The sequence below is a fragment of the Nesoenas mayeri genome (assembly GCF_963082525.1).
Source record: "Nesoenas mayeri genome assembly, chromosome: Z".
NCBI classification, from domain to species: domain Eukaryota; kingdom Metazoa; phylum Chordata; class Aves; order Columbiformes; family Columbidae; genus Nesoenas; species Nesoenas mayeri.
The window spans coordinates 56,890,022-56,904,656 of NC_137542.1; the positions used below are offsets into that span (position 1 = coordinate 56,890,022).

Consider the following 14,635-nt stretch of genomic DNA (forward strand, 5'->3'; position numbering starts at 1 on the left):
GAGAAATTGTGTGCTCTATTTTTAAACAAATATTGCTTTGTAAATAGAATATTTGTATACCTGCAAGTAGATGGGAAAATACATAGGAAAAATGTAACACTTAAAGAATTGGATTGCTAACAAGCCTCCATGTACTGTAAATCTATCAAGAGCTTTCCATGTAAATAGCATCCTGTTCCACCACAGACTTTGAAGAAGACTTCAGTGCAAATGGCATTAATCTTTTTAACACTAGGAGAAGTCCTAACCTGTTATGCACATATGTGCTTACACATTATGTACCTAGGTGCATATTGCAGAGGAAGTTGGCCTGCCATTCCCAAAACGATTTTTTTCAGAGCCTTGTACTTGAATATATCCCTTTTGAGATGCAGTTTTCATCGAGAGGAAACAGCTGCCATCTGTGCTTCTCCCAACACAGCGCATAGAGTTTGTGCCACCGTGCGTGAAGTGGTGCCCTGTGTGGCTGATGCTCAGAGATGCTGTCAACAGTTCACAAGATCTGTGGTTGGCTTTTTCTTTGCCTTTTCCTTAGCAAACCTGGAAACAGTCCCAGACCATAAATGGCAGACATGGATTCAGAAATGCCAGAGTTTCTAAATTCTGATTTCCTCATGCTTATGCCTGTCTTAAATTTTTCAATATTTCCTTAGAAGCTGGAAAACAGTTTCTTCTGTAACAATTTTCTTTCCTCTCCTCCTGCGTTTATATAACTTTGGATTTTCCCCAGTGTTTCTAAGATAGCCAGTGTTTGTTTCCTTTTTGCGTGTTATGCAAACAAACTTTAGATGATATTGGCAGGGGTTTCTGTAACTTCTTAAGTTGTCCCAGGGTGCATAACAATACTTTTTCCCCACAAAAATGTCTATTAATTCCTTCTGATTTTACAACAAAAAAGTCTGCAGAGAGCTATTGTATTTCAGAAGGCAGAGGCTCAGCATCCCAGTGCAGGTGAGCGGGTCTAATGGCAGGGTGCTGCAGGAGAGGACGGGGCTAATCCTTCTCCAGTCTCACAGTCTCCTTGTGACAGTGCTGCCCAAGTGACTTCATGGGGCAGCAGAGCAGATGGCATCCCTAGTTATGACACCCAGTGTGATGTCCAGCAGAACTAGGTGGCTTTTTGGACGATCCCAAATCTGCATTTCAACTGTTGTTACATGAAAGGAAGCTCCATGCACAACTTATACAAGAAGGTTCAGTACCTTTGCAACTCATTTGTTCTCATGTTGTGCAAAATGTAATAACTAAAACTTACCCATGGACAAAAGAAAACATGAGATGTTATCATTTGCATTATTTGGGCTGAGAAAAAGTCAAAAATGAAATAGCTTAAGCAGGGCAAAATAAAATATAAACTGGTAAGGTCTTGCACATTTTAGTAGTAATACAAAAAAAAATCCTGCAATATCGTTTTGTCAATGTTTCCTTAATGTGATTCCAGAGTGGCTTGGGATGAACAACATTTTGTGCTTCATATTGTTTCTGAAACGTTTTTAAAGATGGGGATAGCAAAAAAATAACTGAACTGACTTGTGTCTGAAATCCTACCCGAAGGTAACAGTAATTTGAGCTTTGATCCTGTTGTGGCCCACAAAATAGCAGAGCTGGTGGAGTCCTACAGGTCACTGAAAAAAAAGTGTGTTGTACTATAATGCTGTAACTTTTAAAATATATACTGTGAACAAGTTCAATGTTTTTTTAGCTCTTTTTATACCATACTTTTTACAGCGTAAATAATTTGTTTAGAGATGTTTTTATGTTCTGTTTTCACAAAGATTTTTATGGATTTTTGTTTAACACTAGTGAAAGTATTGTTTGCCAATTTGAAATAGTTATCTATAGAAATTAATGCTGAGAATAAATCAATAAATCAAGCTGACAAAATAGTCTTCCTAACACACTAAATTTAATCAATCATTTAACATATTTCTGTTGCTGAATGATACTGAAGTTTTCCAGCTTCCAAATCTGCCACTGAAAAAATATTTCTATCACGGTTTAAGCAAAATCATCACAAGGCACTTTAATTAAGTTGTAGTATACCAGTAAAGTACTGATTCAGCAAAGTCTATCAACATAAAAATTTATGAGCTAATCAATTAAACAAATGCATGCTTGAAAAAGGAAGCGTGGGATCATGTTGGGGATATAATATTCCAGTGTGGTAGATGACATTTAAGACTAACCTAACACTAAAATAACAAATTTGCATACATTTTAAACCTAGTTTGCTTGGCTGTTGAAAGTCCTGTTGTATTGCTTGGATGTCTAAAAATACGCATGTATTTAACAATTTTACGATAGTATTGCCATGGAATTTAATAAATATATTTTCTTACACTCTTACATGTTTTTGTATTCCTTGCTTGCATGTTTATTTTTAAGTAAAAGTTAAATTCTGCTCATGCTCCAGTGCAGAATTATTTTAATTTTGTGCCAGAGAAAATAACCACAGGATCTGGCAAGTGCACCTTACCTTCTTGATTGAGATGGTGGGTAGTAACAAGAGTGTTCTCTGAGCAGCCTCTCCTGAGCACAGCATGTTGTTGTGTGTACTTACATAGGTCACTGCAGCCCTCCCGTTCCTGCCATGTGATGTGATGATAGGAAGAAGGCCAGCTGTCTTACCTGTGCCCTCCTTGGCTTATGGCTCTAACACAGCTGGGCTTTTAAGATGCGATTGTACCTGAAGGCTTGGGCTAAGGGTTTGCAGAGTTGGACAGCCAGAGACTCTCCATGGTGGACAGGTCTGTGTCATGGACATCCCTATTCCAGCATCAAGGATGTAGTGGAAGCAAAGTTTTTACAATGATGGTGGTGAAACACTGGAACAGATTGACCAGAGAGGTGGTAGGTGCTTCATCCCTGAAGACATTCAAGGCCAGACTGAATAGGGCTCTGAGCAACCTAATTGAGGTCCCTGCTCATTGCAATGGGTTTGGATATGATCTTTGAGTGTCCCTTCCAACTCAAACAATCATATGATTCTAGGAAGAAGAGGCCAAGGCTGCACACTGTGGGGTTGGTTTGGGTGATCTAAGACACCTTCTCAATGTGTTTTACTGGAATGGAGATGACTAGCTTCTATAGTGACTGTATCATGGGCCCTATGTTTGAGGCCATTTATGTCACAGCACGCACTTGTCCCAGTGGTAGCCAAGGAATTTTGTGGCTCATCTAACCACAGCTTCTGAACTAGGGAGTGGCACACAGGCTTACCTGTGTGCAGACAGACAGGTGCCACATCACATCTCATGAAGCCTTCCACGGTGGCACTGTGCTCTTTACACCTCTTCGGAGGCAGTCTGAAAAGTCAGAGAGTCGATTCCTTGTACTTGCTATAGCTGTTTTGTGCAGCCTACTGCAATGACATCAACTAGGTAAGATGTGTGGTGGAGTGGTGGAAATGAGGAAAGGCTTTAATCGTTCCACAGGTGAAATCCCACAGCTGCGCTCTTACGCCCTGCAACTTCTCTGGCGAGTGTAAGAACACCAGGGTTGAGTTCGGGATGGGTCTCACTCCATCATCTGCACCTAAGGACTAAATTAAGTACAAGGATGATGATTTTGCCATATCTTCTGAAGGTATTGCAGGTTGTTCAGACATAGCTCATTTGAACCTTGTCAAGACTGGACTTACCCTGTTGGGTTTGGTATTTGACACAGCTCAGGGACAGCTGGAGCTCCCTGTCCATTGGCACAGAGGTACTCATGTGACAGCAGCATCAGAAGAACATGAAAGTAGCGAGTTTGCAGAGACGGGACATATCATGTCTGCAGTAGGTGCAGACCAGATAGCCTGGTCTGTGCTCTGCCACCACAGATTGAACATGTGAGAGCACCAGCGAGCTCCAGCCCTGGGAGAGGTGAGGAGGGTTCATCCCCACCACAAACATCACCAGTGGGCTGCTGTCAGTGGTCCCACCGCCTACTGTGCCCATGGGCAGGGTGTGCCTGCGGGGTGTGTGGGTCTGCAGATCCACAACTGTGCCAACTCACCCCCGGGGCAAATCCAGGGGATTCTGGTCACTAAGTCAGCACAGAAATCATTTACTGATGATACCCTACCATGTCATATTTACAAAATACAGCCAATATACATGAAATATCCCCAGACAGTTGTGAGATGGAGCTTGTAATTTTGGGTGCATTTATGAGGTACCTGGGAACTACAAATACAGCACTTCTACAAAGTAATTAAAATCTGAGGGTCTGAGTTTCATGTAGCATTGTGGCCATTCAAAGAAAATATTATAATTTGTGCTACGAAATCACAGCAATTGACTTTGAAGGTTCAGTAATGATGGAGCACAGGGACTGCCCCATTTTTCACCATCAGGAAAAGGCTGGGGAGAGTTACTCAAAATTTCCGTGTTTCCTGGCTCTGTTCCAGCATGCATCCTTACCTTCTGCTTGGCTCTCCCTGTGCTGTCAGCACTGACTGCCCTTAACATGACTCTGGCTGTAGCATCAGCATCCAACATTTCTCCATGTTTCAAACTGCAAAAAGTTACTCTCAACACATAAATAAGCATTACAGAGTCCATGTGTATGAAGCATTTCTTAGTGCTTAGAAAAAACACTGTGTTTTGGTAAGACCAGTGAAAAGTTCAAATGAGAACTGCCTGAACAGGATGATAAATCAGTGATTTCTGCTTCAAATTCCGCTTTGCTGACACCAACATTAAAAGTCGTAGTGAGGAAAAAAAAATGGAAGCAAAAGAAATTATAAAGCAAATATTAAATATTGCCTTTCAAGTGCCTTCAAGACACAGGAAAACAGGAAAATTCCACTGTGCCTACAAAAGAGACTACGCTCAATGCTGCTTTTGCCACTAGAAACTATTTAAGAGTCTACAAAACAAAACAAAAAAAAGGTTGGAATGCTGTCCCCATATGTCATATTAAAGTACAGTGCTGGAAAATACAACATGTGGGGATGGTTGTTGAGAGAAGCAGCACCACTGTGTTCATAGAAAGGAAGACTGAGGGAAGCTTAAAAAAGAAATAGTGGTGGGAGAGGAACAATGTCGCCTTTGTCCTGTGCACAATAAACAAAGAAAACTGCTCTGACAGTGGACAGATATTCAAGAGAAATAAGAGCAGTTGGTTGCAGTACTGGCAGACAGTTGCCATCACAGGGGTTTGGGAAGAGGGCGCTCACAGATGAGTTGGGTCATGTCCCTGGGGGCAGAAAGCCACGACCTGGCAGAGCTCCAGTGGCTGCAGGTGCTCTGGCTTGGCTGTTACTCATGTTGTGAGATACCACAGTGCAGGGCAGGGACACATCATCACCCAATGAGGGGCCCAGGGGTGCCCATGGTGACTCAAATGGAATGGGAGGGAAGGATGAGCTCATCAGAGCAGGCGATGCCCCACTTAGACATCAGAGCAAGTTGTTGCTTTGGAGACTGGAGAACCTCACTGTGTGCTCACACACCAAGAAATAAAATGCTGATAAAAACATGCATCCAGCTGATGGTATGTGGCTGCTGCTTTCCATGGGTCAACCATGGCTGCATTTTGCCTGGTCCTTCAAAGTGAGGAGGTTTTCCCCTTGAGGGGTGATGCCGCTGTGGAGGGAGCTGCACTTGCAGAGTTGGGACAATACATTTCCAACCTGGCTTATTTTACCTCATCAACAGAGCAAAAATAGTTTCTCAAAAGCAAAGCCTGGCTGACAAAATAGTAACTTTTACTAGGCACCTGTGGCAGGCTAATGCACCAGTGGGGAATGGGCAGCTTCCCAACCCTGACAGCCCTCCTGCTCTTCTCCTCTTTGCTCCCCCAGGCCAGGAGGACTGGGATGGAAAAGAGCTTCTGGCCCATCACCTTTGATGACCCAGGACACACTAGTGCAACAAGAATTTGCATATCATAAGGACCATTGCTAAGTCTCATCTGGCTTTAATTCTCCTTGACACTTCTTTTTATTTTTATTTTTTCTTCTTTTTCTTTTATTTTTCCTTTTTTTTAAATTATATTTTCTTTTTTTTTCTTCCTCGCTTTTCTTTAGGATGGCCTGAATAAACTCAGCTGATGATTCCCAAGCAGCTGGTCCCCAGAGAGGTGGAGGAGTGGTAGAGAGCACCGAGACAGGCCGTGCCCTGGGCAGGGTGAGGGGCAGGCATGGAGCAGCTCTGCCCAACTGCCAGTGCCTAGCACAAAGCCTGACTTGACCCAGCCAAGGTTGGCATCAGCAGGGTTGCTTAGCCCTAGAAAGCAGAGGGGGATACATTTTGGAATTAATATGGAAAATTAAGAAGAAAGCTAAGAACTTGCAGGAGGTTGTAGCATGGAGGGTGTTGGGCTCTTCTCCCAAGTAGCAAGTGATAGGACGAGAGGAAATGGCCTCAAGCTGCACATCAGGCTGTGCCAGGGTAGGTTCAGATTGGATATTAGGAGAACTATCTGAACAGAAAGGGTTGTGAAACACTGGAACAGGCTGCCCAAGAATTTGATTGAGGTGTTTAAACACCTCCCTGGAGGTGTTTAAAAGACGTATAGATGAGGTTCTTACGGACATGGTTTAGTTGCAGTGTTAGATTAATGGCTGGACTTGATGATCTTGAGGGTCTCTTCCAACTGAAATGGTTCTGTGGTTCTATGGTTCTAACTGCATTTTTAGGAAGGGTATTAAATTGCAGAGAGCCACAAGCACCTGAGGCTGCTGCTTTAATTGCCAGTTTGCACAGGTACCTGTGGCAAAAAAATGTGGCTCTGTCAATGGGCAAGAGCTCATCCTGCAGCAGCATCAGGGTGATGCTGAGCATCTGATACGGCCCAAGAAAAATATTGGTATTAAGAAACAGCCTTGGAAACAATGAGCAGCGCATCCAGGACAGTTCCTGGGAAAATGACTAAGTACTCTGCCACACCCTGTCCGCTTTTCACCTCTCCTTCCCTGGCCCAGCACCAGGGGGTAGGAGGGGTGGCCAAGCCTCAACATCTGGTCACATGTTTCTGACCTACATAGTGCTCAGCTGCTTGAATGGAGACCATTGTGGAGACACAATCCCAAGCTTCACCAGGGAGACTGGAGATGTGGATGCAGGATACTTCCCTCTTTGAAAGTTTCTGAGACTATCTTTAAAAAGATGCAGAAAGGACTTTTTTTTTTTTTTCTTTAAAAGATTCAAACTCCACAGTGTCCTTGCTATTCTCCCTGGCCTGACTGGCATCATGCAGCTGTGCCACTCGTGCTTGGTCTGTGCCGCAGTGGGGTAATGTTGCCAGCTCCGAACTCCCATATGGTGATATGCATAATTGGAAAAAGGCATTTGTGGAGCTGCCGTTTGTTGCTCTTCATTTTCCACAGCAACAGAATTGTTTCCTACCAGCTATCCCCTACACTGTGTTTCAAAAAACAGCTTTTGTTCTGGAGAAGTATCACTTTGTACCAAAACGCCTGTTACGCTGCAGTAAATTGTCTTAAATAGAGATCTCTCCTGCCAGATGTTTGTCTTGGAGCCATTGTCCAAACCCTGTGACAGAAATGAAAGGATGGAGAAAGTGAGGCACATGTGACAGAGCTGACACTCTTTCTGGACCAGTGTTATCCTCCATCACTGGCAGCACAGCAGGTCCCCAGGACTTGGCGTACTGTCAGCCAGATGTCCCTCCCCTGCACCAGGTCAGAAGAGGTCACTATTGCTTGGGAAACCCCCTTGAGCCCATAAAATGTGATTCTTTCCTCTCCAGCAGCAGTGACTGAGATGCAGCCCAGGCACAGGTTCTGCCCTACCACCACCACCAGGCTGCTGCAGTGAGCAGCCAGCAATATCTTCAGCTCCAGGAGTTTTAGCTTTTCCCCTTTTTCAAACTCTGCACATTGCCCCTTTACACCCTGTGGCACCAAATCCCATTTACTTTCATTTTAAAGCCATATCTAGATTATACATACTTTACTCTGTTGCGTTTCATTTTTTTTTTTTTTTCCCAGTGATGCACAGATTTCGCTCTCCCCATGGGGCTCTCCAAGCCAAACAAAACTTCACGTTCTCCTCTGAGGAGAGCTGTGAGCATCTCCAGGTCCTCTGCAAGTTGCCCATGTCTACTACAGTTTTTCTAAGTGTGATTTGAACAGGAGGCAGAGCACAGGTGCACATTACAGGCTGACACAGTCATGTATTTTTCTAATTCCTCCTATTTCTAACAAGTACCTGTATTTGTTTTTGAACCCTGCTGCCATATTTTCGAGGAACACAAGATCGTTCACCTGAGTGATCAGGGTGTCCTTTTCAGCATGCATGAGAGGAGCTGGGGTTTCCTTGGCATTTATTTTGCATGTGCTGTTATCTAGTACTATTAGATTTTCCAGCCAAGCCTGCAGCTGCTCAAGGTCAGCTATAGTCAGGACAAGTCTCAGGAACGTGTTTTGGCTCCCAGGGAGCTGAGAGCACCCTGGCCACAGCAAAATGCAGCAGAAACCTCCTGATCTCCATTGCTTTTGCCACATCAGGTCCTTTTATCTCTTAGGCCTTCAGAGAAGCCTATGCTGCTGAGGAGGTTTATGTTTCTGTTGCCTGCACTTGGCAAGCTACGGGGTGCCCTACTGTGTGGTGGGTCTCTTTTCTCCCCTCCCAACATGATGGCTCATTGACCCACTTTGAACAAAGAGTTAAGGAAGAAAAACCTCCAAACTATTAAATTCTGAACCATTTCCTTAGTATCTTGACAGCACTCTGCTCGTCTGCTTAAATTACAGTTTGGCAATCAAGGTTGCATAAGTATTGGTCCAGTGCCCAGAAAACATTTTATTTTAAGAGGACTATGACCTACCAAGATCTCTTGCACATCCCTTTTCTCATCTTTCAAAAAAAAAAAAAAAAAAAGTAGTGATTTATAATACCACAGTAGCAAACATTTGCTTTTCTTTTTCCTAATCTTTTAATCTGTTTAAGCCAGGAAAGCTTCATAATGTACAATTTTAAACTGTCAAAATTTACAAAACAAAAAGAGTCAGATTTAAAACTGGTCACAACGCACAAATATCCCCATCAAAACTGTATAATACAGACATTAAGCTTCTTGTATAACAAATTTAAACCACAGGTCACTTTGCTATTTTAAGGAAAGTATGCAAAGAGCTAATTGTATAGTACACCTAACTGTTAAAAGTTACGTCATGTTAGCAGGTCTGTTCCTGCTGCTATAAAAATATACAAATATAAAATTACTTCTACAAAATTGTTTCATTGGTTCTGTTGCTTGTCATAAAAAAGTAGACTTTAAGAACTTTCCTTCTCAACAAACAACAATATTTTGAAACCAGTAACTGTAGCTGTTATTTACACTGGATCAAACATAATTTAGCTACATCAGAGATGGTAAGGAGAACTGCTTCTTCTGGGACATAGATTTGAATGCATAGGTACACTGCCCGGTGGTGTACTTATTGAAAAGCACAGTGATTATACTACTGCAGGGTGGGATGAATGCAAGTGTTTCATGACTGCTTTCTCTGATGTTACAAAAGACAACCTAAGGACCACAACACAGTCATTGAGCTACTCAAAACATCACACCTTTCTTTGCCATTTGCACTGATGCACAAACTTTGGTGTCCACTAAACACTTAATGGGTAGAGGGGATGGTTCCTACATAAAATACTCAGTTTGGTTTGGTCAGCAGAGAAATGAGAGGAAAAATGTTCTTTTTTTTGGGGGGGTGAAGGGGTGTCCCTTTGGCTCTGTCACCTTCCCAGATGGCAAACATAGGCCAGCCACATGCTTAGCCACACACACAAGCACATGATGCATCCTCAGCACCACGATTCCTCTCCTGTCACTTGGTCCCACATGTGTTGATGTTCTTCCCATCAGCAGCATCCTCCACCAGCGAGATGTGGTAATCAGTTGACAGCGTTAAGTGGGAGATGCAGCCCACCAGGCCCCGCAGGTACTGCCTGTTCGTGTGCAGGGCAATTTCCTTCATGCCACCTGTGGGAAAGGCAGCGATGAGAAGCTCTCCATGGACACAGGTCTCTGCTCCAGCCTGGCAGACTGCACACCTGGTAATGCCATTAGCCTTCCTAGCACATCTCAGAAGTGAATTTTAATTTACAGATTGCTCTGTGTTTTGTTTTGTTTTGTTTTATTTTAATACAGCTTTTAAACACTGGAAAGTACAGAGGGGATAAGCAGGAGATAATAAACTAGGATGATAATTATTTATTGCAGAAATTATAGCTTCAGGAAGAGCTGAGTAAGCTTGTGCCCAGATTCCCACTAAGGTGCAGGGTTTGCAGATGACTTTTCCTGTTTCTGTGTGTACCTACCACAGGGCGCCCCATGGTGCTGCTCCCTTCTCATGGCAGTTGCCCCCATCCCACCCAGAGAGGCCTCCTCACACAAACCAGGCTGTGGAGGACCAGAGGCTGATACATGAAGCCTTCACCTTGAGCTGGATGGAGCTGGGGTGCCCTGCCTTGCAGCCAACCTTTCAAACAAAAATGCACATGGGTCCTAAACAGGAATGGTGAGCACTCACCTACATAGAGATCTCCGTTAATATTTAGCTGCCTCATCTTCCCAGGGGATTTACCAGTCCTGGCACCATAATCATCCACAGTTACTTTGCCAGACTGTCCATCCCTGAAAGGAAAAACAAACTGCTCTCATGTGTCCAGCATACAACTGGGCAGGAGGAGAAGCAGCAGCATCTCCCCCTCACCAGGAGAGCATGGAGATAGAGTGGTCAGGAGGGTTCATGGCGAAGGCTTGGGACTGATGCTGGGCAGCAGCAGTGTGCTACAGCAATTCAGACCCTACAGGGTGTTTAATTTCCAAGGGCTAGGATGCCAGAGTTCCACAAAGGCTGGAGGACATATTTGCAGAGGAGGAAAAAAAAATGGAAAATAAGTAAATTGCAGAGCTAGGGGAGAAGATGTACAGGTTCTAACATGTTAAAAAATCAAATATAATATAAAGAGTAAACAGCATATGCTTCAACAGAAGGGAAGAAATAGGCAAGCTAAAGCAGAACATATTTATTAGCAGTTTTGTTTCTTACTAGAGCATTTATGCCACTTTCATTTTACATATGGTCAATAATTGCATTAACAGAAGAGCCACTTGATGGACTCCTCACTGAATTTGGTGACAAGTTGTGCTAATGTTAGCCTGCGATTTCCAGGGAACTGACATCCATGAAGAGAGGGACGCATGCTTTCCCTACTGGGCACACTTGCCTCCCATGAGGTAGTGAGTTATAAATACGAGTTATATATACACTGCAAGATGTCTGCACCTCCTCCAAATAGAAAAAGTAGGCATATACGGTCCGCATTCCAGTGCTTGTGCCAGCCCACAAAGTGCTCACTAGGGAATTTCAAAATGCAGACATTAAAGAAAAATACTCTTAACCCAAATGGTATGGGTTTAAGAGAATGTCTGTCACAGCCCAGAATAGCCCTGTGTGACTTTGGCAGCCTGCCTTGAGCTGTGCAGAGTTTCAGAGTTGGCACTGTCAACTCTAATACAATAATCTTTGTGTCTATCGTCCTGAAACAGCCAAGTTGCTGACAGTTCAACTCCTAAGCAATGTGAGAGTGTGGAGCCACAGTGATTCACACTCAGCCAACATCCAGACGCACCAGCCAGCACCTTTAGCAGCAGGATGGCTCCAAAACATCTCCCAGATGAAGCATGGCAACTTACCGAACAGCCTTGACTCTGTGCCACCGGCCATCACTGAAAGAGCCATTCACCATGATGGAAGCAAGGCCACTGCCCAAATTGTAGCTACAATTACAAAAAAAAATAAAATTAAAACACGTTATTGCCTCCCTTGCAAGGACTGTCTTCCTGCCAAATTGCTCAGGCATCCTTACTCTGTGCCCTATTCACCTGCTCAGCCCCCAGAGGCAAAGCTTACAGCTCAGATTTGGGTGGAACCAGTGGATCCTTTGGAAGTCCAGCAGTGATGCACTTATTTTGCAAAGTCAGGCTCACAGAGGAACAGGCAAAACTCCTTCCTGCCCAGATCAGAGTAGCTACCATCACCATGATCCCATGGGAGCAAAGAGGGCCCTTCTGCATGGCAGTTCCTCCAAGAAACAGGAGGTTATGAAGGTCAGTGATCTATAGACCTTTGGCCAAATGGGAGAGAGCAGTGGGAGGTTGCAAATAATGGTTACTAAATAAACTATTGCAAGAGGAAATAAACATGTGACCTATAACAGAACTACAAATCATCTGAATTATAGGGAAGGTTGAGACCTGTGATGTTAGAAAGGATGAAGCCTAATAAATAAATGCAGAGGTAATCATGAAGTTCCCTGCTTCAGCTGCAGCGCTGATTATTTCTTCATGTTTGCTGCTACTAGAATTACTCAGCAGATATAATGTTCTTATTATGTTTACACTTCGGGCATCTTAATTTCTAGGTCCCAGAAACCTGGTTCAACCTTCACAAAGGTGAAGTAGATGCCACAACACAGGCAGCTTTTAAGTGCTCAGATGCCTAAATAATCAGGATGAACCAGCCTGAGCTGCTGGCCTTCTGTCTGTACTGAGCTTGAGAGTTTAGAGTAAACATCATTGTATCTTCAGAAAAGACTGAACCAGGAACTAAGTTCATGGCCAGGGTTAGGTGCTTGAGAAAAGCATACTGTCAGCTGCACAGAGTAACAGGGCTGTTCTGAATTTCACTCCTCACCCAGAGGCTTCAGTGAGTCTCAAACAAGCATCTCCTTTAGCTCAGGATGCAGATACTAGTCTCAACTGAAAGGTCCAGAAGGATGTGGGTGTTCAGGATTGTGTCCAAGTGTTAGACCTTTGGTTACAAAATTGAGATTCATGTCCCTAATGAATGGGGATCCCCTACAATAGTGACAGAACCTTCTACGGAAGCAGAGAGCAACAGAAAGACTTAACAGCAGCAGCTGCACTGTACATAGAATTTACTCTGCTAGGCCAAAGGAAATGAGAAAGAAATGGTGCGGTTTTAACTTTAAACTGGACCAGAGCACAGATTATCTAATTTTGTGTTGCAAGAAAATATTTCTGATCAATTCACGGTCCTGAATATTATCCTGATCTGACTAAAAGTTACAGAAGTACCATGAGGGTCAATCTTTGTGAAAGAACATGATGCTTTTTTTTCTGCATTTATTTTTTCAGTCTTCTTCAGTGCTTCCTTTCAGTATGCAGTAAGTGTCTATGAGAGTTTTAATTTGGGATTTTACATTTTGCGTCTTCCTAAATGTGTGTGGAAGGTACAGATGCCTGAATAAAAATTGGCTGGTTCAACCTAAAACCTCTGTGTATCTTCATCTTTCGGGGATAGCAGCAACCCTAATAAAAATGCACTTTGCCTAGAAAAGAGACAGAACAGAATGACCAGTCACTACTCAGCATTCTGGAAAGACAGTCTCTCTCAGAGACATTTAAAAAATGCACCATTTCTGCAGAGTCGATAAGGAAGCTAAGAGTTTTTACAAAGTTAACCACAGAAAAACACATTTAAAAAAGCTTTAAAGAAATGAATTTAAACAGAAATGTGCAACCTCGTCTGTGTGTCCATGGTAGGTAGCAAACAACAAACAGGTAAAAGATAGCTTCAAATTAGCTTAAATGATTAACAAGATCTTTGTTATTTAATCAACAGTATCTCACAAAAGTCCATAATGATGATGGCATTTGTAGTTTGGTGTTTCAATATTTGTATTACACAACTGAAAAGGCTGTCATGAGGAAAGACAAGGTCTTTCAAAAAGGAGTCCCAAAAAGAACCATGCACAAAGTTGCAAGAAGTCCTCCCAAGTATCTGCGTGGAAAAAAATTATTCTGGAGGGAGAGAATATGAGTTCAGCCATTTCCCAACACTCCCCAGTTTCAGCTTTTTGATGCTAATATTATTTGTTTCTCAGACAAGTGGTTCTGTGGGTGTTGGCAGTAGCAATGCCTGGTGCCACTTGGGTTGGTGTCATGGGGTTTTGAGAAGGTGGAATGGATAAAGATGGATATTGGTTGAAGACTGAGCCTGTGGGGAGCACGGGCATCAGCAGATTTCCTTCCTTGAACCCTGCTCTCTCTGCAAACCATGCATCTGCTCTGATAACTGACATGGCAAGGGCTTCAAGAGGCATGGAGGAGTCACTGACAGCACTTGCACCCTCATAGGGTGGCTTTTAGAAAACCATGCTACCTACCTCATGTTTTAAGAACTGTGAGGGAGGTGGTGGGAGTGATGCAAAGCTTGTAGCATATTACCTCTTAAACTCACAACCTTTCCCAGAGAAAAACAGCACACAGCACTGAACAAAACCTGGAGGATATAATTGTCTCACATTATTCTGAAGGACAAGTGGTTGTGTTGTGGCAGCTCCTTCAAGCCTTGAGTGTACTGCATGCAACATAAATAAGGGAGTGATAGTTTACCTGAATATTAATGCTCCTTCTTGAAGGCCTAGAGAAATGAAATCACTGTTAGGTCGCATGGGGCTGTCACCTCTCCACATCAAAAGACCTTCCTTCATAGTGGTTTTAAACCTCATGAACACATTTGTTCTTGATCCTGACACCCTGTTTAATGCAGAAGAAGGAAATAATAGTAAAATATTTAACTGGAACAGTCTTCTTTCAAACAAACCTAAAAGATGGTGCGGTATTTTTTCTCCACTGGTCTTGC

The 14,635-nt window shown here is 43.2% G+C and overlaps 1 protein-coding gene across 3 annotated transcripts in view; it reads right to left on the minus strand.

Moving 5' to 3' along the window:
* Nucleotides 1-9,787: 9,787 nt before the first annotated feature.
* The window catches only part of EGFLAM (EGF like, fibronectin type III and laminin G domains), a gene marked incomplete at both ends in the record, with an annotated part of 75,903 nt that continues 71,055 nt past the window's right edge, over nt 9,788-14,635 (minus strand). For all 3 annotated transcript variants that reach the window (XM_080362381.1, XM_080362380.1, XM_080362379.1), the window contains 4 exons: nt 9,788-9,942; nt 10,493-10,596; nt 11,662-11,745; nt 14,386-14,529. In XM_080362381.1, coding sequence (XP_080218507.1) covers nt 9,788-9,942; nt 10,493-10,596; nt 11,662-11,745; nt 14,386-14,529 — 487 coding nt within the window. The remainder of the gene's footprint in view (nt 9,943-10,492; nt 10,597-11,661; nt 11,746-14,385; nt 14,530-14,635) is intronic.